Source organism: Leptonychotes weddellii, chromosome 4 (genome assembly GCF_054177405.1).
Source record: "Leptonychotes weddellii isolate Sample4059 chromosome 4, ASM5417740v2, whole genome shotgun sequence".
NCBI classification, from domain to species: domain Eukaryota; kingdom Metazoa; phylum Chordata; class Mammalia; order Carnivora; family Phocidae; genus Leptonychotes; species Leptonychotes weddellii.
Genome location: NC_138372.1, coordinates 105,804,610 through 105,828,117, shown reverse-complemented (window position 1 = coordinate 105,828,117; position 23,508 = coordinate 105,804,610). Strand labels below are relative to the sequence as shown.

Here is a 23,508-nt window from a genome sequence, read left to right as displayed (position 1 = left end):
TCCTCCAATGCTTTTAATTCTAATCCTTGCAGAGACGAAATTCATTGCTTGAATTACAAGAGTGAGTCTCATTAAGGCTAAAAAGCAGTGACCCAGATAGCATGATGGATTAATATGGCGACCTTGCAACTTTGGAGCTTTACTTTCCAATCTGACGGTGCAGTCAAATCATTTCAATAGTCAATTAATCAATTGGTTAATACCAGCCTGTAGTGTTCTGACCCTGGAAGTCAGTAGATCATTTTAGCCAATACTAGCCTACATGGAATTAAACTAAGAATCATAGTACATTTAACTCACAAAACCTTTCTTAAATGATCAGAATGAAAAAAACAGGGTTTTGTGAATTGCTATAATGCTGTAATCAGTAATAATTATATAATTTTGACACTCTAATAAGCATCAGTGTTTTGAAACTTATGCCATAAATATCTAATAATGATATATGTTTACATTCCATTGGTAAAGAAAGACTGTAAATATAATTAGTTGGGTCTTGAGTAATGAAATGTGATGTTGAATGAATTCTCACATTCTATTCTTTTAGTAACAGTGCCTTTAGAGTGATATATATCATTAGGGTTATTCTATTCTGGGGGGAGGTTGGGGGTTGAGGTGGAAATAGGTATAGTTCAGCAGGACATGCTACAGAATTTTTGAAGTCTAAGGAATTAAAAAAATTTTTTCCAGAAATATATTTGTGAAAAACTATTCCTATCTTTGTTTTTGGTAGATGCAAGATATACGGAATCCGGAAGGAACTCAGTATGGCTCGCATCCCCAGATGGCAGCCATGAGACCAAGGGGTCAGCCTGCAGACATCAGGCAGCAACCAGGAATGATGCAGCACAGCCAGCTGACCACCATCAACCAGTCACAGCTAAGTGCTCAGCTTGGCTTGAATATGGGAGGAAGCAGTGTCCCCCACAACTCGCCATCTCCACCCGGAAGCAAGTCTGCAACTCCTTCCCCATCTAGTTCAGTGCATGAAGATGAAGGTGATGATACTGCTAAGGTATGACTAGGTTATTTTTGGGACCTATAGGAAATGCTTGTTGCCTGAAAGGAGTATCCTTTAGCACCTTCCTTGACCAGAGGGAGGTACAAGTTTATATCATCCAAATGAGAAACATCAGTGGGGGACATACTTTTTTTAATGAAGCGTGAGGTTACAAACTGAATAGATTAAATCGCTTGCTTTTCCAATTACATTTTTAAGTCCCTAGTAAATCCTTTAAATATAGATGTATTAAGCATGAAAGTAGATGTCACCCACAAAATGTAGGGTCTGCATAGTGAATAGGGAGAATAAGTCTTATAGGACTCAACATCCAAAATTAAGCTTAATTCACCACTCATTCAAAAAAAATCTATTTCAATTGAACAATTTTATTTTAAAAAGGCAAACTCTCTCAGGGATACAATGGTGTGTGTGTGTGTGTGTGTGTGTGTGTGTGTGTGTGTGTGTGTGATGGTCAGATGAAACCTTTGAGATTATCCAACCCAACCATTTCATACTGAGCATGAGGAAGGCAAGCACCAGGGATATTCTATGACTCCCTTCCATAAGCAAAAGCCTGGGTGTTTCCTTGCTTACTTTTTGTGGACCCCTTGCCAACATGGCTGTCTGTCTGTCTCTCTGTGTCACATTAAGTTATCTATATAGGAAGACAGGCCTTAAGTGTTCTTAGATTGGAAGATTAGCTATAGGAGGTTTTAGTTCTTTAAAATATCCCAGGCAATGTACTGTATGGTGACTAACATAACATAATAAAAAATAAATAAAATAAAATAAAATGTCCCAGACAGCGTTTTTAAATGACTAACCAAAACCAAGTGCCTTTTCACTCAAAAACACCAAAATAATCTTTTCATTGCCTCAGTTGTCAGTCAAGCATCTTCCAAATTTGTCCCAGTGAGAAAGGACCCTTGTGCCCATTTACCATGAGAAACACTCACAGCTACAGCTCCGTATTTCCTATTCCACCCCTTTGTTCCTTTAATCTTACTAATGACTTGTCACTTGTGTCAGCCCTTTGTTTTCTTTTGACTTTTGCAAGAATTTTGTTTTGGGGAAATTACTCTGTCAACGTGCTACCAAAAGCAACACAGGGGAATCTGACCTATATGGTTACCTTTCCAATAATTCCACTATTTCTTGAGCCTGATGATAAAGACAAGGCTGCTGCATTGAATATCTTTTATTATTTTCAGTACTCTTAATGCTCTGGCATTTGGGGTCTTGATCCTAAAAAAACACTACTCCTTCCAGGGCTAGCTAATTCCGAGAGATAGAATATGACTCCCCTGGGAGCACACTTTTGATAAACAAACCAACCAATCCAGAGCGCACACCCTGTCATCTCCTTTATCAAACTCACAGCAAGCCAATATATTCTCACTGCCCTAAGTCACCCCAGGACCTGGTACCAGACAACTAAGAACCACCTCTGTAGCTCATAGCCCACGGAAATTGTTCAAACCATAGCCAACCCTTGACTTACTCAGCATATCTACCGTGCCTCAACCATTCCTACTCACAAAAAAAAAACAATAAAAGCTCTGGGGTGTGCTTTCATGCTCTGCCCTTTCTCTGTGTCTGCCTCCTAAGCCATCTTGAATGCTATGTTGTGCCTTCCATTTCTAGATATATAAATAATATATAATAATTATAATAATATAATAAATAATATAAACTTTTTCCTTCATGACAGTTATTTCTTTATCTGCTATCTTAACCACCCCCGATTAGAACAGATCCTGACTACATTTTAGAAGAGCTGTGTAACTAAACATCATTGACCATACTGGTCCTCTCCGCCTTAACAAGCTTTTCCCTGTTGTTCAGTGAACCACTCTCTCATGAAGTAAGGTAAAAAGGCAGGAGACTAATTGATATTACATAAATAATGAATTGGGCTAGTGATGACCTGACCTTTAGCTGATTATTTAGAGGGCAAGATAATTTTCTTAAGAAAATGTGTATTATTCTAATGGAATTAACAGTCAATGAGTACCGGGACCTAAATGTGAACACCAAGAATTTGTTTGTGGCCGGTGATTTTGATATTGGTTTCTGCATGGATAATTCAGGTTAATTTGGCAAACATAAATGATATGTACTCTATTGCAAAGGAAAAAAATTCATGTTCTGCCTATAGTAAAGATCAATTTGTGCATCTGGATTATATCTTTATCAGTATTCTTTGCTGACATTTCAGGAAATTAATGAAAAATTAAAATCTTCTGACAGTAAATTCTATGAAGGATTATCTTACTTACAATAGCATTTTCCACACTCTTCAACTTATATGACGAGAAGACTGAGTAGAAACCAGAAATTCACATAATTAACATTCACAGATTCTGCCATTTCCTATTGCCCCATAAGGTCCATATCTTGTAATTTTGCTGAAGCATGAATTTGTTATGTTAGGCGGTTCCAGGCTGGTGTGAAACTTTGCCGACAGATATCCTATCCAATCACTCAACATCCACATCATAAAATAATTTATAGCTCATCATTAATGATTGTACAAGCACTGTATAGTAGAACTTATATGCTGTAGTGTTATATTCTTGAATTGGCAGTGTGTAAGGCTTAGGGATGGATTTCTCAAGAATGTCCTCATTAAAATGGCTTTTTGTCTATACAGATATTCTCAAGTTCATATTTAGTGTAAGCGTATTTTCCATCTCAAGAAAATCTACCTTCCACTCCAGCTCTGCACACTGTTCTTCACCTTCTCTCTGATCCAAGCTCTTCCTAACCATTTATTCAAATTATATTTATTAAATGGCTAAAAAAAAAAAAAAACAACCTTGGTGAAAATGCCCAAGCTTTCTTCATCACAGTAAAAGACTAAACTGGAATTTTTCCCTTTATATGTAGCAGGATTTATGTGGAATGTTGAATTACCACAGCTCCAGTTAAATGTGAAAGAGCATTAAGTCAAAAACATCACTTAAAGCATTTCTAGGGGCGCCTGGGTGGCTCAGTCGTTAAGCGTCTACCTTCAGCTCAGGTCATGATCCCAGGGTCCTGGGATCGAGCCCCACATTGGGCTCCCTGCTCCGCGGGAAGCCTGCTTCTCCCTCTCCCACTCCCCCTGCTTGTGTTCCCTCTCTCGCTGTGTCTCTCTCTGTCAAATAAATAAAATCTTAAAAAAAAAAAAAAGCATTTCTAACAAGAGAAGTAAAAAAGAATATTTAGTCTCATACCAGAAAAAAAAAAAAAGCTTTTAAAACATCCCTCTTCACACTTTGAGCTCTTGTAAGCAATTACGTATTAAATCCAGTTTATCTAATTGAACAATTAAAAGAGATAAGTTTGTTTTGACAGAGAAATCGTGTCAATACATCAGTAAAATAAATTATCACCTTATAAACACGACCCATGGTTCTGATTGCTATGGAGCTGTGTTGACAGCCTCAAGTCATAAACTAGACATACAGTAAAATATCAAAAAAATATAAACTTGGGTAGCTTGTGGTTCTAAGCCTGTAATCCCGGACTTGTAATACAACAGACTCGGTAAGACACTCAAAGTATCCGGCATTAGAATAATATTTTTAGGACAGCATTCCCTCTCGGAAAATTACGAGCTAAGAATCACAGTGTATCTTTTTCCATCATTTTTACTTTCAACTTTTCTGCTTCAAGTATCCTTAAGTTTTATATAGGTCCCTTGTAAATGGCATAGAATTAGATAATCTTTATTTTTATATGAAACTGGCTTTATTTATATTCATATAATCACTAAAATATTTGGGTTTATTTCTCCATTTAAGTATGTTGCTTTTTATTTGTCCCACATGTTGTATGTTTCTTTTTCTCTTTACCCTCTCTTTTTCTCTCCTTTTTAAAGATTGTTCTTGTTTTTCTCATTCCATAGTTTTCCATGGTAAGATTGGAAATTTTATCCTTTCTCTTCATTTAGTAGCTACCTCTGACACACAAAAGCCTAAAATTCTAACACTGATCGATATCTTCACTCTTCTTATATTATTTAACTCCCAACACCTCCCTTCCAATTTGTACTAGAGTAATTATTGCTGTTGGTTTTTTTTTTTAAGATTTTATTTATTTATTGACAGAGAGAGACACAGCGAGAGAGGGAACACAAGCAGGGGGAGTGGGAGAGGGAGAAGCAGGCTTCCTGCTGAGCAGGGAGCCTGATGCGGGGCTCGATCCCAGGGGATCATGACCTGAGCTGAAGGCAGACGCTTAACGACTGAGCCACCCAGGCCCCCTCTTGCTGTTGCTTTAATCATAATTTAATTAAATTAGGTAATTTAATAAACTCTATGAAACATGATTTTGATTATTTTTACAGCCTTTTTTCCTTCAGTTTTTTTTTACATATTTAGTATTTTCTTTCATCTGACATCATTTTCCCCTATGCCTTCAAATTTTTCTTTCATGAGGATATATTGGGAACACGATTGCCTTAAAAATACTCTCACTGTGTATGGAATCTTAGACTGATAATGATTCTCTTCTATCCTAGTGAAGATATTGTATTATTCCATAATATCCTGATTTTCATTATTGCTTTTGAGAATTCTACTGCTTCACTGTCTTTTCTTAGAAAGTAATCTGCCTTTATTCTCTGACTAGTTTTAAGGTCTTCTCTTGCCTTTGGTATCCTGCGGCTTCCTTGTGATGTGTGTGGGTCTTTAAATTTATTTGTGAATTTAATATTTCTATTCTACATCAGTCCTGGGAAATTTTCAGCCATTCATGTTTTTCAGATATTGACTCTACCCCATCCTTGCTCCCTTGTCATTCTGTAATTCTGATAAGACATATGCTAGACTTTCTTTCATATTTTCTTGCCCCTTTATATTATTTTCTGATTAATTTGTTTATGTCGATTTCTCACTTCATAATTCTCTTTCAGCTAGATGTGATCGGAAATTAAAGCTGATCTCCTGAGGCTTTCATTGCAATTATTTATTATTTCTAGTTTTATTTGGTTCTTTCTCAAATCTGTTTGGGCTGCCTTTTGAGTTGCTTGCTCTTTTTCCATATATCTCATCCTTTTGTTCCTTTGACAGTTTGCTAATTCCAACACATTTAAGTCTTTTGAGGTCTGTTTCTATCGTCTGTAGTTGCTGCTGGCTCTTGGTTTTGATGCCATGTTCCATTTTGCTTTTTTGGCTTTTAGCATATGAGCTGATGCTCATTAGAACTTTATGAGGATTCTATCAGATGTGGTCCAAGGGAGGTCCAAGGAAGGGATTCTTCTAAGGATGATTTGCATTTGCTTCTACCAAGCATCTTGGGCCATTACAATCTAGAACCACTCCTGGCTTGATGTTTTTCAGGTCACTCAAGTAGTATGTTCAGGGTATGAATCCTTAACAAATGCTGGTTTCCGTTGGTGAATTATCACAAAAGATATTTTCCACTCCACACTCAGTATTTTCCTTGCAGGTTCTGAGAGGGTGCATACAGGGGAAGTAGTTTTATCCCAGCATAGCCCTAAGAGTCTAATTCTTTTCTGTCCTGACTTTGATAGGAACCCTCCCGTTAAGCACCCCGCTTTCAGTCAGCCATGGGCTTTGTCTTCTATCTATTGTGCCTTTTACTCAATTTTACCAGGCTCAGCAACTATCTTCAGGATGAAAGCTGCCCTCAGTAGTCTGCTTACTCCTTTGAGTTCCTGCTTTTGCTTATTTTTTGCTTTTAAGAGTTTCTTACTAATCTGCTAGTTCATCAATGTGTGTGCTTTGCCATACTGGACAGAAAGAGGTGTTGTTTTTGTTTTTGCTTTTTTTCTCAAAGCAAATAGGATAAGTCACTAGAGCAACAATTAAATAAGCTTTTAGAAAAGTGCTTTTTATTTACCACTGTTCTGAAGACAAGAAGATTCCTGAATAAAGTAAAAATGATAAGCAGACAGGTATCTACAAACACTAAGTGAAATCAAGCGATGTTAAAACCAAATGTCAAGTCACATTATCTAGCAACAGGACAGCAAATTAGGACTGCAAAGTCTGGGATTTTCCACATTGAGTTGTGTTTATTATGCAATTGTTCAACACTTCACATGATATACTAGAATACGTATGATACTTTTAAAGACTTCCTTAGACCCCACAATTAAAAAAATACATACTCCTCATTTATCAAAATAAGGTATCCCATTGGTTAAGGCTGAGTCTGACGAACTGGTTCTGGGGAAAAATAATAAAATTCAGTCAAACAACCAGTTAGTACCTGATTCGAAATAGTTGCTCCTAAAATCCATTAAAGTAATTAAATTATACTAGGAAAAGCATTTTCAAGGTGTATATGTGCTTAGATGATTCATGCCCTAGATAAGTGAGCACACTTCTTTAATTCATGGAATACAATAAAGTGAGGTTAAATATAAGCACCTGGCATTTGATTCCCCAAGACCTTATGCCAGCATTCTTGAGCATTCTATCTATGGCAGGAGAAACCCTCGATCCAAAAGAATAAGAAGTAAACATATTGCCCAGACAGGCAAATTTGGAAAAGACCAAGCGAATTCAACAAAATCGATAAATATAACTAATAGGTATATATGACTACAATCAACTCTGTCCCTCACTTTAAAGTAATTTTTCTAGACAGTAGCCTAAATTTCCTAGCCTGACATAAGGTCACTGAGCATCTTTGCCAAACCCATCTTAAAACAATACTCAGCTATGTTTGGCAGAATCAGGGATCCTTAAAAATGAATTTGTCTTATAAACTGTGATACAGATTCATGCTTGTGAATCATTTCAAAAGTAAGGCATTTCATAAGCGTTTTTTTATAATTGATGTTTTGAGTCATTGAATGTACTGTTATTATTAATGATAATAATAAACCTGATTGCAAAATGAAAGAAGTATTACAGCCTTGCTGATTTCACAGTAACTAGATGACTTAACTTTCCATGCTTATTTGAATTTATTCTCATAAGGGGATTTTAGATGGCATAGTTTAGAAAGGAAAGAGAGAATGAATTTAAGGAACAAAATTTTTTACTTACAGCAACAGTACCATCACAAAAAGTGCTGTGATGTGCCCTGTTTCTATGGTGAAGATTTTATAATATTTACTTTATATGATAAGAGTTATAAGTGGAGTTCTGTGTTGTTTGTTCAGCCTATTATGCAGATGGTGCTTGATTAAAATCTATTTTAAACTACAGCGATTACTGCAAGATAGTGTGCATTAAACAGCTCTCCCAGCTCCATTAAAAGCTTTGGGACCGCGGCAGTTTATTTTAAATATGCTTATAGACGTTTCTAACTTCTCCAGGGACATTTCAATATCAGTGATTCTCTTTCCTTGAGAGTCTTAACTCCTGTACTCTGTATTCTTAAGAAGTATTATCTAAGCAACGCCATTGCCACATGCTTTTTTAAAGTGAAAAATTACTGTTTTCTTGTGATAAATAAGTTAAATACATCACTATAATTAAGCAATACGACATGACAGGAGTGGATTACCAGAAGCCTAAGGACATCTCTAGGGATTTTAGAAATAAATCTATGTCTCCAAGTGAGTTGTATGAGGCACTGCATCTGTGTAAAGCTGATGTGAGAGTAATATTTATTTATGCATTTGTGTATGTCTTTATTTATTCATTAGTGTTTTAGTTGAATGTGAAATAAATCTGTAGGTGATCAGGATGACAGTCAGGGCCTCAACCCAGCCGTGTTCGTGGTTGTTAGGATTTTCATCCAACTTTTATACATGTGTCAAAGGTCCTTTGTCTTGTAACTCTGCGCCTTTGCCCAGTGCTGGGGGACACAGCAGTGAGCATGTGTGGTGATCCACTGCCTGTGAGATCCCACCCTGAGGCTGGGAGAAAGGAAAGATGAATGGCGCCTGGTCCTCACTTTCAAGGCGCTTGTCATCGTGGAGAGTTTCTCTTTTGGTGTTAGATGGTTTCTTCTCTATTCTAAAGACTGTGATGTTGGGATCCAATTGAACTCTCCATGCTTAGAACCCTGGTGAATTCAGAAATCTTGTACTCTAGGGGCACCTGGGTGGCTCAGTCATTAGGCGTCTGCCTTCGGCTCAGGTCATGATCCCTGTGTCATGGGATCGAGCCCCGCGTCAGGCTCCCTGCTCAGCGGGGAGCCTGCTTCTCCCTCTCCCACTCCCCCTGCTTGTGTTCCTGCTCTAGCTGTGTCTCTCTCTGTCAAATAAATAAAATCTTTAAAAAAAAAAAAAAGAGGGCGCCTGGGTGGCTCAGTTGGTTAAGTGACTGCCTTCGGCTCAGGTCATGATCCTGGAGTCCCTGGATCCAGTCCCGCATTGGACTCCCTGCTCGGCAGAGAGTCTGCTTCTCCCTCTGACCCTCCCCCCTCTCATGTGCTCTCTCTCATTCTCTCTCTCTCAAATAAATAAATAAAATCTTAAAAAAAAAAAAAGAAATCTTGTACTCTAAACAATGCCCAGTACACAGTAATGTACTATCCAACAGAGTCGCCACTGGGCATGCGTGACTGTGTAACTTTAAATTTAACAAAATTAAAATCGAATAAATAAACAATACACTTTATCAGTTGTGGTTCTATAACCACATGTGGCTAGTGGCTCCCCTTTCAGATGGCACAGAGAATATTTCCATCTTTCCAGAAATTTCTATGTGACAATGCTGCTCTAGAATCTAGAAGTCAGGGCCTCTTAGAAAATGAGGATGTAGAATTATAAGCTTTCATCCATCTATATAGGAATTCAGGATCTAAACAACCCTCAAAATTAAGGTCCAGGGACCTATTATAAATCCATTTGGCTAATTTTTCCACCACAATCATATTCATCATTGTGTCCATCCCAAATAGTTGATGGTCAGAAGAGCCAGGTATCTTTCAAAATGCAATCTGTTACTGACATGTAAGTGGACCCAAATTGTAACAACATTTTTTCTTCAAAGAGGCTTTGCAGATGAGCAGTGATCACGTGTTTTTTAAATATGCGATGAAACTACCTCCAGAAAGCAGATCTTATAAATCCCCAAGTTCATTACATGGAATCTAAAATAACAGCTCATCTCTGTACCCTCAGAAACACAAGAAAAATGCAAAATAAAAAATAGGACTCCCACACATCAGGAGGTTCATGTGGCAGACACCCTTGAACCTCACATAGCACTGCCCAGCTACTCGGATGCATTAGATAACAAACCGCAACAGGGAATTTTCATTCCCCTATATTGCAGCCTAAAAGCAAAGATGATGTGCATACCCACTAAGTCTTTATACAAAGAATGCAGAGCAATATAATAAATGATTCCCTTCAAAGCACATTTTATTTAAAAAAAATAGAGATCTTTCATACATTGTTTTTGGTTTTGCTCTTTCCTCTCTGTCAGCTGTGGTGAAAGTCAGGGTGTTAGTTTAAATCACAGTTCAGTTCCATAGGCACAATTCTGTAAGTGGTCAAAATAGCATGATCTAAGAATATATTGGTAGTGATCTCCTTTAATTACTGAGGGAAAGGTGGTGAATCCTGAGACATGAATATTTTGTGTGTGTCCTTTAGCTTGGTCCTCTGGAGGTTAGCATGAGTATTTAAAAGGAAAGCATATCAAGGCACCTGGCTGGCTCAGTAGGTTAAGCATCTGCCTTCAGCTCAGGTCATGATCCCGGGGTCCTGGGATCGAGCCCCGCATCAGGTTCCCTGCTCTGCGGGGAGCCTGCTTCTCCTTCTGCCCCACTTGTGCTCTCTAGCTCTCTCTGTCTCTCAAATAAATAAATAAAATCTTTAAAATAAATAAATAAATAAATAAAAGGAAGGCATATCGATATGCTCTTGCTTTGAGGCCTCGTGAAGACAAAGCAGATGAAATGCCATGAGACTGGCTGGTAGACTGTGGGGATAATACCCCACATTCACAGTGTAGGGCCTCTCAGCTACTTATTCAGATAGATAGTTGAAGCCCCCGAGTTACGCTCCATAATGCATAAATGGCGTATCCTGAGCCTTGAAAATGGGAGGAAGAACTCATGAAATGCTTGCTTCTACTAAACAAAACACAGAGGTTGAGCAAGACTACATCTGGCTAACCCTACAGGACAAGCCGGGAAAGAGGGAAACCTTCCAGACCACAAAATGGATTGGTTGCCGAGAACTGTTTAGAATTCCCAACAGGGTTGTCATACATTGCTTCAACATGATAATTCGTGGTTTTGATACCCTTGATAGAACTTCTTACTGGTACTCACAGGTTATCCTGCTTCCTTGGGTCATCATTAGAAAGTAGGGCCATGTTGTCAGATACCAGAGGACAATTCTCCTGTTACAGCACAGCACCACACATTCAGCAAATCTAAAACCTGCACCCTACGGTCCACATAACAGTTTAAAAAAGAAAGCAGCATGGAGATCAGTGATTCAAAGACCGATTTGGATGGTGGAGGCAGGAAATTATTTACATAATTTGGGGAAATCTTTTAATAAGTACATTTACATTGCCTCATGGAGATTTACTTCTGTGATTGACATTTGATTATTTTCCAAAAAGATTGATGTAATCTGCAATCGTAGAGATTTGGATATGTCAGCTTGCTAATTTCTTAACTGAAATTTAAAATGAGTCCAGGTAATATTCCATATGGAGAAGCATTCATTTTCCTACACTTTGTTCCCTATTTCTAAATATTTCCAATCCTTGATGCAATATGACCTCTAATATCATGTTCCCTCTATTTTTAATATTATTCATTGTAGACTTTGTTGACTCCTTTCTATTTCTCTTTTTAATAAATATTTATTATTATGAATATAGCAATGGTCATGTTTACAAAATTTGGGTCGTATGAAAAATACAAAAAAGAAAATCATAAAGACTCAGTCTATAAGCCAAAGACATTACTGTTAACATGTCAAATGCTTTTAAAAAATTTTAGAAAACTTCTGTTTTCTGTCTTACCACATATTTGCATATTGTCCTAAAGTTCTCAAGGAAATTAGTGTGGTTTAATTTCCTGTAACAGAAACCATTTATGCTTTGATGCATTCATTAAGTTATATTATTATTTTATGTTTTATATGCTTTATATTATTTTTATTATTTTCATTACTATTATAACAAATGTTAAGCACTTACTCTGTGTCAGGAACCATGAGAAGTGCTAGTGAGCAAAATCACACATGGACCTGCCCTAACGGTGCTTACACTCTGGGTTGGGAGAAGATCTAACATATAAATTATTATATAATTAATTACAAGTCTGATATGTGCTATCAAGAAATATACAGAACTATACGAGTGAATCACACAAACTTGACTGAGTTTGAGATACTTTAATAAGTCTTTCAAATAGAGTCGTCAAATAGCAGTTGTTTCAATGCATTCAAAATTCAGGGGCAACATGAGTTTGACAGTCATCCACCCACAAAAGATAATGGAAACCCTGTGTACTTATGAGATCACCTAAGTACAAACTCACGAGAGAAGACAGTTTACAGCAAAAGACATCAGGAAGGCTACAACTGAATGGCCAGGTGGAGGAGGATGAGCCAAAAAATGATTCTGGAAACAGAGAGGCCAGCCAGAGAAGAGTAAGAGCCAGAGACTGTGATGTCAGGGAACCCTTGGAAGAGAGGGCATTCACAGAGAGAAATCAAGTAAGGGGAAGGTGGAAAAGTCCATTGAGGTTAGCAAAATGGCCCTGGAGGACCTTCTTGAGAGCTAAGTGATGGGGAAGGCACACTGAGGCGAGTTTCAGAGACTGCATTCAGCGAGCACAGGCAACCACCTGGAGGAGTTTGATTGTGAAGAGAAGAAAGAAAGATATGGCTATGTGTAACCTACAGGAGCAAAGAGAAAGTTTACTTTTTTGTTGACTTTGTCTCTCAAGTATTTAAATACCAATCAGGACCCTAGAGTTGAGGCTATGACCTATTCATAGGCATTCTGCTTAATTAGTATAAAGCCTGGACTTCCGGATATTATTTAGAAGTGTCCAGGTGATTCTAACGGGCAGTCATATTTGAGAGCTGCTGTTTTAGGTCATACTTGCCCACATGTTTAGTTTAGAGCGAACAGCAGTTTGCCCAGTATCAACTCAGTCCCAACATGCTAGACCTCTCACAGATTTACATGGGGACCAATGATTTAACAGGATCACCTCTCAGATCTATCCTGGGGAAGTTATCTTCTGGCGTTAATCTCCCTTAGTTTGCCAGGTTCAAAGCATCCTTGTCCCCACGGGGGGTGTTTGATCTCCTTCAGTAGACAATTTCAAAATGATAATCTTTTAATTATCTTTCTCACTAAAAACAAAGCCCAAAAATTCACGTAGCTTTTTTGCTCTCTTTGGTTCTTGGAGCATATTTTTTAAACTATGACCACATGGCTTCAGAAATTAATGTTAAGGTCGTTTCTTTCCTTTCACTCTGTGGATGTTTTTACGTTCCTACCACATCATGATTAACACTAGAATATCATTTTAAAGTTTAAACAACTATAAATATATACCATCTCAGTAATCACAAAATGACACTGCAACTGGTTTGCAGAGAAAATGGTGGCCCAGAGAAATTGTATCATTCATCCAAGGTGGCACAGCTAAAGGATAGTAAAGGAGGGCATGAGTCTAGATCCTCTGGTGGCATATCCACTGGATATCAACCTGGCTCTCCATTGCTGGTAGCTGCTTTACACAAACTCCCCTGTCTAGCAGTTTGTCTGGATGAAATACATATTGTTTGTACATATGTTTGCAGAGAGCAAAAAAGCAACAGCAACAGAAGGTGAAGGTATAGTACCTCATGTGATAATGGCAGCATCATCAGGAGATCATGCACATGCGCGTTTATGTTGGGAGCAGCCTGAAGAGAAGATCCCAACAGAGTCAGCACTATTTGCTACTCAAGTAGATTCATAGAATTGTAGAGCTAGAGAGAAATCCTAGCCAAAATCTCTCATTCTATACAGGTGAAGTGACATCACATATAATTAGTTAATATCAAAGGTAATATTCAAATGCAGATGTTTTCAAAACAATGTGTCTTTCCCCACTTGCATCAGAATAACGATTAAAAGCATCCAAATATTCGTACTTGAGGACAATGGAGAAAATGGAATCAATTTTTAAACTGAGTATAAAGCTGTTCTAGAAACGTCTAGAATCTGGAACCTCATTTCCAGAGATGCACTTTCCAATATGAGGACCACTAGCCACTTGTAACTCTTTAAATTTCAAGCAATTAAAATGAAATAAAACTTTAAATTTTGTTCCTTATTTATTCTAGCCACATTTCAAGTGCTCATTAGTTACATGTGGCAAGTGGCTACCATTTTGAATAATGGAGATTATAGAACTTTACCCTCATGGCAGAAAGTTCCACTGAGCAGCACTGATCTGCCTAGATTATGCCAGTCACTAAATTATGAGCATTGCTAGGTTTTCCCAATAGCATTTTATAGAGACCTTAAATGCAACATCAAAAGCTACTCAACTTTATTATTGGACATGTCACCCACCATGGTTTTAAAATCATACTTAGGAAAAAAAGGATAAACTTCCCAGAAGAAAACAAGTTAGATTGTTCACACAATAGGAGGAATCCGCTGCTGTCACAGTTACAGTGCTGCTTGTCATTCAGCAACCCCAATAAGAAAAATGAAAAGTTGACAGGCAAGGGATAATATTTAGCAGTATAATAATATTATAAAAAGAACCAATAAGACTATTTTAAATTAGACTAGAAGAAGGATAAATATGAAAAGTACAGGAAATATAAAGTTAGTTTTGCCTGAAAAACAACACTGACGAAACACCAAGTGCCCCCCAGTAAAGTCTGGGTTTGTGTGATGAGTGTGGGCAAGCATATCTGTGTAAGCCTCAAAGGGGAGCAATATGATGCATTGCCAAATCTTCTCAGTTCCTCAGTAATTCTAATTTGATGTTTATTTCAGATCAACGGTGGAGAGAAGCGACCTGCCTCTGACCTGGGGAAAAAGCCAAAAACCCCCAAAAAGAAGAAGAAGAAGGACCCCAATGAGCCCCAGAAGCCTGTGTCTGCCTACGCGTTGTTCTTTCGTGATACTCAGGCTGCCATCAAGGGCCAAAATCCAAATGCTACCTTTGGTGAAGTCTCTAAAATTGTGGCTTCGATGTGGGATGGTTTAGGAGAAGAGCAAAAACAGGTAAGAAAGAATCCAAAGTGGAGTGGCAATTGACACACTTTAAGAACATGTAGGCACTCTAAAAAAAATGGCTTCGGGGGACTTTGGGTGAATTTTCTGATGCCAGAACTAAGGCTGAGAATGTGCCCCATCAGAACCAGACTTCGGGAGACTTTCACATAATTTTATACTCCTTTATTGCTCCTTCATAAATAGCCTGTTAGTTTCCTTTGTTTCAAGTTTTATATACTGTAGTTACTTTTGGAAGGACTTTGACATGTCCCAGCCAGGATGACATCATTCCTTAATGTGGCCAGTGTGATCATAAAGACTAAAAAAAAAAAAAAAATACTGGAAGTATTTTGAAAACTGTCCACACCTCTCTTTAAGCACTTACTATTTACCCTTTGGTCATCAAAACCCTCTTTGCTCTTTGCTAAATGAACCTCAGATTTAAGGGTTTCTACCCTTAGCCATTCCCTAAAGACCACTGGAGCATGTTATTCAATCCCACATATACCGTATTTCTAGGCTGTGTTAAATGGGACCAGATGCCTGGTTATTTTCTTCTGGTGTGGATTGCCATGATGCGAGGACCATGCTGAGGGGGGCCATGTGGAGCACTCTGCATCTCAGCCACAGCAGAAGCAGTCCAGAACATCTTGAGGAGGATGGGAATCATGGAGACAGAGCCAAGATTTCAGTACATAGATGTAGCCCACCTCAACGAAGAAGCAATATTGATCCATATTTCTAAACCTGGGACTAAATTGCCATTGTCGCCGTCTAGAATGTCCTTGTCAAAAAGAAAAAAAGAAATAGACAAGCATCATCACTAAGTTATAGTCATTGAAATGATTATATAGACGCAGCTTTAGCTGCTGCAGGATACCAAATGGTAAAATGATGTAGTAGTCTCACAGCTGATTCTTGATAGAGACCTTTACCTTTCCTCATCAGGTCCAGGGAAGTATGTAAGAAACAGAAAGTCTCAAAGATATGTACATCTAGAAGGACCTCTATATTGTGAATATCGATCAACAACTAAATATATACAGTTTCTTACTCTTTTAAGAATACTTTCCACATGATTTCTCTCATTTGGTCAGCTGAATACTCATAGATACTTTTATCTAAATTTTGTAGATTTTGCAACAGAGCCAGATAGTTAGCTTTACTCATGTCATTCAACGAGTGTTTGTTGAGCATTTTCTATGTGCCCCAGGCACTGTTCTAGACACTGGAGATCTAGCAGAGAACAAAACAGACTCCCTCATTCTATTGAATGGTTTGTCTAAGATTACTTGGCTGCTGCATGGAATTACTGTGACTAGAACTTACCACTCTGTGAAATCAATTATGGTGGAAATAGTAGAACTGGTTGCTAAGGAACATAGAACCCAAACCCCCACCCCAGTTCTCCCCAAGGCTTCTTTTCTGTAAGCCAAAGCTACCTTTGACAGTCTGAAATCTCCACACATTTTCTTACATCCCTTTCAAGATTGCCGGTCCAGAGATGGTTTCATAGGAAAGCACAGGCCTACCATGTGGAGCACCGTGTTGCAAGAGTCATCCTCCAGGACAGAAGACACACCACTGAAACATTCTCTGTGCACTCAATTAAAATATCCATCTCACTAGTAATAGGGTAGCTGACATCGTGTTTTGTGCTTCCATTGAAAACCTAATATAGTTGTTTCAGGATTTTAGAGCCGATTTCTGTCCTACCACAGATGAGTTTGCTCTCACACTCCCAAAGCTGAGGTGTGGTCCCCAGTTGATGCTGGACATTCACGGTGGGATTCTACAGTAACTTCACTCTTCCACTCAGTAGAGCATTACCGAATGAGAAACTAGCTGCGTATAGACCAGGAATCCCAACCTTATCCTTGTTCCAGATTTCATAACCATAATGCCTCCCGGTTCCAGCCCTGATGCCACACACCAGGACACACCCCTCTCTCTACTTCAATCACCACTGTGTGTATTCTTAGTTAGGCACCAAGCTTCAATACTATAAATTCTTTTGCTTGGTGAGATAAAATTTCCCAGAGAAGACATTCAGAAAGTGATTTCTCTCCCTAGGGGTTCTGTGCAGCAAGTCTCGTTCATCAGAGGACATAGTGATTCCCCTCTGAAGACTCAGCCCTCCCCTCTACCCAAGACTCAGCAACTAAGCTGGGCGTGGTGTTCCAAGGCTCGTATGTTGCTCCTTTAGCTTCCACTTTTCCGACAGTTTTATTCCACAAAACATCAGTAGCCTGTGCTCTCACTCATCTGACTCCTCTCCTCTATCTCCCTGACCCCAGATACCTTTTCCTAATTATTTCCCACATTCGCTAGAGGAACCGGTGTGGTTTTAAGACCAGTGGTTTAAAAGGGGGAGGTGTACAAAGGCCTTCCTTAGCCCAGGATCGGTCCTTCACGTTATCGACGTTAAAAGTCAGTGTCTACACCCATGTCTCCGGTGGAAAGAATAATATTCATATGATGAAAATCAGGTAGTTCCTCAAGGCAGTAAATATAGTGCTGCAGGTGGTTCCCACTAATTCTATTATAATAAGGCCGTTTATTTTTATTACAGCAAGAGGAGAAACAGTAAGATAATATTCCACATTCTTTTTGTGTGACCATATAAAGTATTTACAGACCCAAAGAGTATGAGATTCACTGTTCTCAACTGTCATGTTAAAAAGGAAAATTACTCCCAGTCTCCCATACTGCCTTTCAAATTGGGGCCGATCCTTTCTAATGCAGAGAGGATCATAGTTATGATGTAACATTCAAGGATTTCTAATTGTATACGTGTGATGACAAATGTTTTTCCTCTTTCTCTTGTGCATTTTATTTCCAATTTACTAAGTAACTCGTAACGAGTCTGCCTTCAGGTTCTGTCTTAACAGAAACAGTTGGGGTCTGGGGGAGGAATTTGTTTTACAAACAAGCGGTGAAATTCTCTCACAGTTGGGCTGTAGAACTCATTGGATATTACAAAGCAATTTTGTGATCAGAGCCCAGGTGTTAAAAAGTTATGCCGAGATTGTTTGGGGAAATACCTTAATAAACGTAACCATCTTTTTCTCTCATTAAAAAAAATTAGTATTTTTAAAATGGAGTACCATTACCAAATCGAGGTATTGGGAGCAGAGTGAGTCACTCTAAAGTGCTTTATGCTCCTTTGACTTAGCAGGGGTTCAACCTAGCTCATCCTTCCCTCTTACAAGATGATCTTGCTTACTAAAGACAGTGAGGCCGAAGATTATGCAGAAAAGTATGGTCCGTTCCACGCAGAGGATGCAGGCCCATCCCGGGGACAAGCAGAGAGAGGGTCAAATGAATGAAATCAGACACTGTGCTTACGAAAGGGAGCATACCGCATCAGATGGGCCATAGCTCGGCTGCTCGGTGGCCGTGTTTCTCCCACAGTTTGCAAGAATTGCCAGCAATCGCGAACATGCCTGCCTAGAATGCACATTTGGGCATCAAGAGAATTTTAGCAAAATACCCCAAAGTGTTATGATGGTGTATTACCACCTGTTCTTTCCCTTTATGTTGACTCATTGTGCCAACATAATATAGGATCTCTGTTTCGAACTTAAATTAATTGTATTTTCTCCTCATTTAATATTCAAATTTGGGAGTGCACATCCTGCCATGTATTTTTAAAGGAATGTTGCTGGAGCGGATTAGAGGCAGACCATTAAACTCCAAAATTTAGGCATGTTCTGAGAGCCCCACGTTATGTCATTGGCATTGTGTAGGCAGCTGGTTTGGGTAGAAGCTAGGATTTCACGTGCCACGATTGTTTCAAAAATCCTGTTGTCGTAATAGCCCACAATTATGAACAGCTACAAATATAAACACAAACCGGGGGAAAATGGACAAAATTATTGATGATTTATTAGGGGCTCTGAAAATTACAATATTTAAGGAAAAACAGCCATTAGTGAGATTACAATTGAATGCTTTCTTGACAGCCAGAGGGCACATGACTAATAGAGCTGCCGTGTGTTTATATCACATGCTTCCTCATTGTGGAGGATAGGTGGGCGTGAGAAGCCACTGCAGAAGGGCAGATCTTTATTTTCAGAGTCCATGGTGAGGGAGCAACTGTATATACTTTGGTTTCTGTGAAGAATCTCTCAAAGAAGAAAAACTAAAAGGAAGCTGAAAGAAGCGATAAAAATCCTCCAGGAACACAAGACCTCCCTTAGGAATCATTCCTACCAAAGCCACTGAACAAACTTCACATATCAGAGATCTCCCCATTTTAATACTTTGGAAGATGGTGCTGAATCTGGAAGGGAAGGAGGATTGTGTTTGGGATTCCAACCAGAGGTTTTAAATGCTAATGAACCTTAAGAAAATGGAGAGCCCATTGCAGAAGCATACTAAGTCGTTCAGAAGGCACCAGATGGAGAAAGGGAAATAAAACATAAGTATTGCTGTGATGTTGGTCTTTGCTACTCATCTTGCACTGACTGGAACCTACAGAGAGTGAAAAATAATAACTTAACAATATCACGCCCTTTATAATAGGCTCCTGGGAGTTTCAGCAACCCTCAGCATCTTTTTTATGAGGTTTCAGCTAAATTTCTTGTCTATCCCTGTTATTTCTGAATTCTCTGATTCTGGTCACCGAAGTATAAGATCTGGGTCCACAGTGACAACAGCGAACAAATCAAACCCTACTAAATTAAAGAGTCCATCCAGCTTTGAAGCCGAAGCGATTGGTCCAAGGAACTATAAAAGGGTTCTCGGGTCCTTTTTAGCCACGGAAAGGCAGCTCTTAAGTGGAAAAGGAAAGTCACCTTAAATCAGAACCAGATGTAAATTACTAAATGAACCTTAAGTTCCCAATTGGAGACACAGTTGGGCTGTAATACATTTAGCAAATTACAAACAAAATGTTCTTGTTTACATTACATTAAATGGCTTTAAAGCTTCAGCCAAAGAGCTAAATAAACATGCTGTTATGCTAAAAATGGAGTGGAAGGCCTGTTCGGAGTTTGAGTATATTCAGGAGAAACGGCAGCCCACGGTGCCGGGGGAGTATATTTTTATAAACGTTCGTCCTGTCGTGCATGGAAGAGGAGAGTAGATTTACCTCCAGATCCAGAGCCTAATGAGCAGATCTCACTTGCAGGGAAACTGTTTGAATACTGTAACATATGCCTTCTTTCAGGATGCATAATTCATATCCAAGGATATTAGCCATAGCAGCTCAGCTCAATAGTAACACCTCATTATTTTATCCCTCAGTATTTATTCCTATGTTTGACGCCTCATGAAATTACTGTTAATGTGTTTATATAAGGGCAGATCTGACACAAGTGGCAAGAATGTAATTTCCTACTCATTCTTTCCTGCTGCTGTGTCCTCTTCCCTTGGTAGAAGTGGCAAGTGTAAATAGTTAATTTGCTTCAATTATGAGCCTGTCCTGCTAAATTAGAAGCAGCAGGGATATGAAGAGCCAGAATTATACTTATGAGGCAGCTGACAAATCCTCTGAGCCCGTGGAATCAAATCATTTACTCCTCATTGGTGCTCAAACACCCACTAGAGAAGTGCGGCCGGGGATCCCCCCTCCTTATCTTCCAATAAAATTTGGATTTTACGTCAACAATACTTAAGGTTAACTAAAATCCTGTTGCACTGTAACATTCACACATGTGTTTATCTTAGCCATTTCCTTATGAACAGTATGCGCATTTCCTTTTTTCTTTTTTCCAACCAGGAGTGAAAAATGTGAAACAATGGTTCATGTATAAACTGTAGAATATAAGAAAAGTTTAATTCCTAAAAATGTGCAACTGAGCAATTAATTTTAGTAATTTTCTTAGATGAAATGGTGAGGCTTTTTTAGTTCTAAAATGCAGGTATGGATGTATCCATAGAACTGTTGGCACATAATGGGATTATTGCATGCAGGAGTAAACCAATGTAGGACACATGTAGAAATATCCTAGGCTCATATACAGTGGAAGCAGACATTTCACTTGGAAGTTTCCATGACACTGATGGAGAGAGAATTTGAAGAAAATACTCCTTCAAGCCAGTTGGGCTTTATGTATTATCAGTGGAAATATTTGAAGCGGGTGGGTTGTATATCTATCCAATCCTCTATCTCCATTGGTGTGCATTTTAACGTAGAAGACGCAATTGAGAACTTCATCATGCACGCTGCGCGCCCATGCTTATACTCACAAAACGAGAAATCTGGCCCTCGAGACTCTACACTCAATTGCACGTATTTCCTGAGCACCTACTGTGTACCAAGCATGGCCCTGTTTGCTGGGCTTCATCTGTAGACAGTGCTGGTGGGTGTCGGAGACACTCATCAAGGGGAGTTCTCCTGCAGCTAGGAGGAGCCACTGAGTCAACGAAGGTGTATCTAGGATACCAGATGGTTCACCACATGGTTTTGCTCTGTGTTGCAGGATATTGGGTAAAATAACTATCCATTTTAGTCCGTGTTTTCTTATCTGTAAAATGAGAGTACTGCTACCATTACAACCTTCTTATTGAAAGAATTAAAAACTGTAGATAGAGGTAGAGTCTGCCACACACATAAAATGCACGCAACAGAGGCATGTTTTTAATGCCTTTTTTGATTCTGTAACTTCAATTTCTCCCATCACAGCAGGCTCAGAGAGGGCACTCAATATATTGTTAAGTGTGATTGAATGACATCATGCTTCCAGCCACCCTCATTTAATAAATCAACACATATATTTTGTAGCCTTTTTTTTCAAAGAGCTTGCCTACCCTTCCATAAGCAGGTTGCACCATTACTGTGTCGACCATTTAGAGGGATCAGATGGTCAGCAAAAGAATTGATAGCAAGATTTTTGTCACATCGTATAATATTTTCAGTCTTCTGAATACCACTTTATAAATGTCTTTGAGCTGCGGAATGCTTAAGAAAACGCTGAGCAAGTTACACATGATGGAAATTTAACCACATTTAAGTACTAAGTTCTATATAAAATACAGATGCACTTGCTCTAGCTGTCCTAAATAATAACAGCATTGAAAGAAGCTGCAAACGTTAATTTCTAAAGGATACAGCAGGGAATTGTGATTAAATTATTATTTCTTATACATAACTGTACTTCTAAGCATTTTCTATAAATATGAACTTGCAGTGGGGACCAAAAAAAAAAAAAACCCTACATTTGAAGTCAACCAAAAGGAAAAATGCCTTTTAGGTTTTTTTTATAGTGTTTGAATAGAATACAGAATTGGAAGAATTATACATTTTTTTTTCTTATTATTACTGCAAAGACTTGGTTGAAATAAACTACGACTATAGAGATTAACTAAGGGCCAGAGCAGAAAAGAAGGAAGGAAGAAGGAATTAAATGGTATTTATAAGATTTTCCTTTTTTGTATGAGTTAGATGGATTGTTTGTTTGGGGAAGAAGCAGAAAGTAGAAAAGGAAAATGACAGATTATATTAGCCTTTTTTTCTATTTGAGTTTATCATATTCATTGATATTGAACTGCTGATTTTAATTAGGGATTAACAGCCTAGAAAAACATGTGTCTGTACTGGTATTTAGTGCATTTCCAAAATGATTCAGTGAATCACTAGATTATATGAACAGGATTTGGATTCTCTAGAATTGCTATTTGATGTCGATCTACATATGTTTTAGATTAGCCATTATATATGTTTTAGTTTAACCACTAAGATGCAGTCCTTAGATAGGATATGGTAGCTTTCTTAGAATAACAAACCACAGCATATAACTAAGTTAGGACAGGATGAATTCAAAAGTGTTTGGATGAGCTGGGGAAAATGATAAATGATGTATTATGATTTTTAAATCCTCATCTGGCCAACTTTGCACTTTATTTCAAACAGCTGTAGACCATTTGGAAGCCATTTTGTAGCTTGGCCGAGTACTAATATTTACTGTATGAACCACATATCTTTAAAATATTTGTCTTTCCCTGAGGGAGGGAGACCGTTTCTTTCCCAAACTTAACTTTGACATAAATCAGACCCATCCTCCTAGGTTAGAAGGTTTGATCATTGCAGAGCTTGTTCCTAGCCAAACACCGTCGCCGTCATCTTCGGTTTCTGCAAGTAGGAGACCTTCTCCATCCATGAATAGAGGCTTTGGAACATTTTTGAGGAACTCTTTACTGATGGTTTTTAAATAGCTGTCCTAAAGTCAGGGTTTCCCACTTCACCTGAATGTGGAATTCTTACATGGTTTTATCACTCTCTCAAACATTTGAGTTCTTGCCCTCTTCAGACATATGCATCAACTACAGAATTCAGAAAGCATCCATGTGCAATCTTAGAAGTAGCATGAGAAAGACATACAGGGTATATAATAATGGGAGCCATTAGGTAGTTCTCAAAGGTGAAGGTTCTAAATTACC

The 23,508-nt window shown here is 38.4% G+C and overlaps 1 protein-coding gene across 3 annotated transcripts in view; it reads left to right on the top strand.

The window, feature by feature from the left end:
• Positions 1–23,508, top strand: part of TOX (thymocyte selection associated high mobility group box) — a 297,279-nt gene that overhangs the window by 249,154 nt on the left and 24,617 nt on the right. For all 3 annotated transcript variants that reach the window (XM_081816028.1, XM_081816027.1, XM_006739522.3), the window contains 2 exons: positions 734–1,015; positions 14,902–15,132. In XM_081816028.1, coding sequence (XP_081672154.1) covers positions 734–1,015; positions 14,902–15,132 — 513 coding nt within the window. The remainder of the gene's footprint in view (positions 1–733; positions 1,016–14,901; positions 15,133–23,508) is intronic.